The sequence below is a fragment of the Nestor notabilis genome, unplaced genomic scaffold, assembly GCF_000696875.1.
Source record: "Nestor notabilis isolate BGI_N333 unplaced genomic scaffold, ASM69687v1 scaffold22317, whole genome shotgun sequence".
Classification (NCBI taxonomy): domain Eukaryota; kingdom Metazoa; phylum Chordata; class Aves; order Psittaciformes; family Psittacidae; genus Nestor; species Nestor notabilis.
The window spans coordinates 940-4,485 of NW_009936305.1; the positions used below are offsets into that span (position 1 = coordinate 940).

General features: G+C 51.1%; 1 protein-coding gene across 1 annotated transcript in view; it reads right to left on the reverse strand.

The window, feature by feature from the left end:
• Window positions 1-3,546, reverse strand: part of LOC104408629 (laminin subunit beta-1-like) — a gene marked incomplete at its 3' end in the record, with an annotated part of 19,812 nt that overhangs the window by 196 nt on the left and 16,070 nt on the right. Inside the window, 7 exon segments of the mRNA XM_010018282.1 lie at window positions 1-45; window positions 463-626; window positions 1,088-1,319; window positions 1,416-1,559; window positions 1,719-1,923; window positions 2,461-2,584; window positions 3,027-3,154. The exon segment at window positions 1-45 is cut by the window's left edge and continues 14 nt beyond it. Coding sequence (XP_010016584.1) covers window positions 1-45; window positions 463-626; window positions 1,088-1,319; window positions 1,416-1,559; window positions 1,719-1,923; window positions 2,461-2,584; window positions 3,027-3,154 — 1,042 coding nt within the window.

Here is a 3,546-nt window from a genome sequence, read left to right on the forward strand (position 1 = left end):
CGGGGCTCCCAAAGAAGCCAGACGCACATTCATCACATCGACTGCCTGTTTGAACAAACACGCAATGTGGGAATTACCATCACGGCTCGCTAGCAGCCAGCCCCATAAATGGCAAGACTGAGGCAAGACAAAGGCCATTAATGAGGGGGTGGGTGTTAATTGGCTTATGCTCAGAGCAACAGAGGCAGTGCTCGGTGAGACTGTGACAGCTTGGTACTGCCTGGGACACCAAGGCACAGTGCTGCAGAGCTCAGCTGTCAGCACACACATCCTCTTGGTTCCACTGCTGTCCTGTCCACCTTTGCCAACCACCATGGTGCTGAGAATGAGGTTCACGCAAGCTGCTCTGCCCTGGCACCTTCCAAGTGCTGCCAGCCTCCAGCAGCAATGCATTCATGCTGGATCCCTTCTCATGGAGAAGCTCAATCCAACCAGCCCCCCATCCATGCACCCGCCAAGTACCTATGTATCCCACGCTACAGACACACACGACTTGCAGCGTGACTGGATCCTGGTAACAGCCGCTGGCAAACTGGCGTCCGCTCTCAGGGCCATCAGGACAAAGGCAGGGACGGCAGTGGTCGCCTGATCCCAGGACAGGGTCTCCATAGAAGCCAGCCTGGCACCTACACAATGGGGTTCATGGCATTGAGGGGACTTCAGGCAAACACTGCAGCCTTGCTTTAACTGTGCTCGGATTTTCAACCACTGTGAAGATCCGAAGGGCAGAAACACCGTTATGGCTCTCCCGTGCCACTCTCACTCCAAGTAGCTGTGCCCACAAAGGCAAATTTGTCTGGCTTCCACCAGCATAAGAGGAAACCCAAGGCAGGCTTGCAATGGAGAAAGCCTCTCTGAAGCCCTGGGGTACTGCAACATTAGCTGCTGAGAGGTGCAGGCTGCAGTCAGGGAGAGGGGGTCCCCACTCCCATCCTCCTCCAGGACCAGCAGCACTGCTCTGGCTCCCTGGGTCCAGAGATTTTACCTGCGGCTTCACACCCGCCTTAGCACCAGTGCTGGAGGGGAACAGCTGCTGCACCCATCCTGCTGCAGGGAAGGAGCAGGGCTAGGGAGGGGGCAGTTGTACCTCTCACAGTTGTGTCCCGCCGTGTGGTCCCGGCAGCTCAGGCACTCCCCGGTGTAGGGGTTACAGTCATCAGCGTGTCCATTGCAGTGGCAGGGCTGACAGCTGGGGAAGCCCCAGAAGCCAGGCAGGCAGCGATCGCACTGCCGCCCATACACCCCAGGGAAGCAGTGACACTGGCCCGTCTCCGCGTCGCAGAAGGCATTGTAAGAACCTCGGACATGGCACTCACATGCTGCAAGGAGAAAGGGAGAGGAGCTGCATTTCCAGAGCAAGTCCTAAATGCAGGGCCCTGACCACAGCACATCCCAGAGCCAAGGATTTAACATACGTCGGCATCCGCTCGGCCCGAACCCGAAAGTGCCCGGGGCACATCTGTCACACTGTCTTCCAACAACGTTGGGACGACACTGGCACTGTCCTCCATTGGGGTCACACACGGAACTGAGGGAGCCCTGGGGGTCACACTGGCATGCTGAGTGGAGAAAAGCATTGAGAGCAGTGAGTACCATGGCACAGGACACGAGCCACCTGCCTCAGCCCATTCACACGCCTTCCCCATGCAAACCGCTCTGCCTGCAAGCTCTATCCAGCTTCCAGGTGCAGTTTGCCCTACAACTTCATGGTTACATACATAATGCGGTCTCATGTAATAGTGCAGAAATGCTGAATATGATGTTCTTGCAGACATCTGTCATGGGTGTTTTCACAACACTCCTGCTGTTTTCCAGACACCGGTATCTTTGGAAAGTTTCCCAAGCGCTGTTCGTGACCACATCTTCGCCTGAGCCTCCCACTGTGAATATGTCCAGTGATTTGCAGTATGGCATGAGAACAAGCTACAAAACAATTTTACAATGACAGTGTGTCACTATTTATAAATAGTCTCCACCAAAATTGTGAAATTTCAATATTAGCCTGCTTCCTACCACCCTTTTTCAGCCAAAAAGCAAACAGCCAAATAGAATTTGGAAGGGAAATTACGGTATTTCTCTAGGTTTTGATGGAACAGTTCCGGTATCTAACAAATTCCTACCAAATCTGTATTTTATCCATTCAAAAGAAAAAGGCTGACATTGACATTCATGACATACATGGCACACATTAAACCTCCCCTCCCAGAAACTACAGGTCTGGCAAACTAGCTGCAGTCCTGTAAAATACAGCAAAAGTCTCTTAGCAGAAGAATAACCCACATACTTTGAGACTAAAGAAGCCTATGGTGCTTTACATTGCTCAGTTACACTCTGGCTTCAGCCCTAAGCAACAACATCGTAAAATACTACTTTGGATTTTGGATGCCAGTGTAGATGCAAGCTTTCAGGCTTTTAAATACACTTTTACCCCAGAGCACCCCTGAAATAAATTCTGCTCACAGAGTCAATCAATGTGTATGGGTTCTCTGTCTCTGTATCCACCGAGGAGTACTGGGACAGCTCCAGGCGGATGGTGTAATTCAGCCCCTTCTCAAAGCACACGGGCCGTGGAAGAACAACGTATCTGGATTAGGAACAGGAAACAATTCTTACTTCAAATGTCCAGCACCATAAAGCATTTCAGGTGGCCCTATAAAGCAATCGAGATAATGGAAAGCAGCCAAGACCAGGCAGAACAAAAGCTATGATGTGAGAGAGGCGGTTTGGAGCCTTGTGCAAGTCAGAACCGGAAAAACTTATCAGCAAGGTAAAGAGTCATACCCATGTTCGCTCACAGGCTGTCCAAACACTCCCCCCTCTTTACTCACTGAACTAAATAAATCAAAAAATCAGAATAAACTTGAAAGCTTTAAGTCTACCAATACAATGCTGAATATGTTTTTATAACCCGCTGGAAATGACATTTCATTCATTTTCATAGAGGCCATGGCAAACTGAAAACATGATACTTCTGTTTCCTATTTTACATGTTTTTTTCTCCTTTCAGGCCACCCAGCTGTACTGACCTGGAGCCGGGTGACAGCGAGACGACCTGATTATCATCGTCAGGAACGGTATTGCCACAGCGGCTACCCGTGGGAATCTTGCCCGGGCGCGAGACGCTGATCACAGCTTTTTCCCACTGGTCTGGCAACTGTGGGATAAAAAGGCTGATCAGCATCAAGCAATGGCTGTAAGCTCCCAGGAGCATCCAGAGCTCAGGCCAGGAAAAATGTGGGCACAGAAAGGGTGGTCTGTGTGCTTCAAGGAGGATGGAGCTGCAGCTGCAGCATCAATGGGGCGCCCATGAGCTGAAGGTTTGGGTTACGACAAGACAAGGTAAGTGTCCTTGGGCATCCTCCAGCATGACAGACTCTCTCCCTCCCTCCCTTTGTCTCCTAGGTGTAGCTCATCAGCAGCCTCATCTGCGGAATGGCATCAGCAGGGATTTAGTGACCTCCTCTCCTTTCAACTCTGGGTACTGCATCTGCGTATTTCAACTGCAGTGTTGCTGCCAAGCTCTAGGTAAGGAGCTGGGGTTTTTTT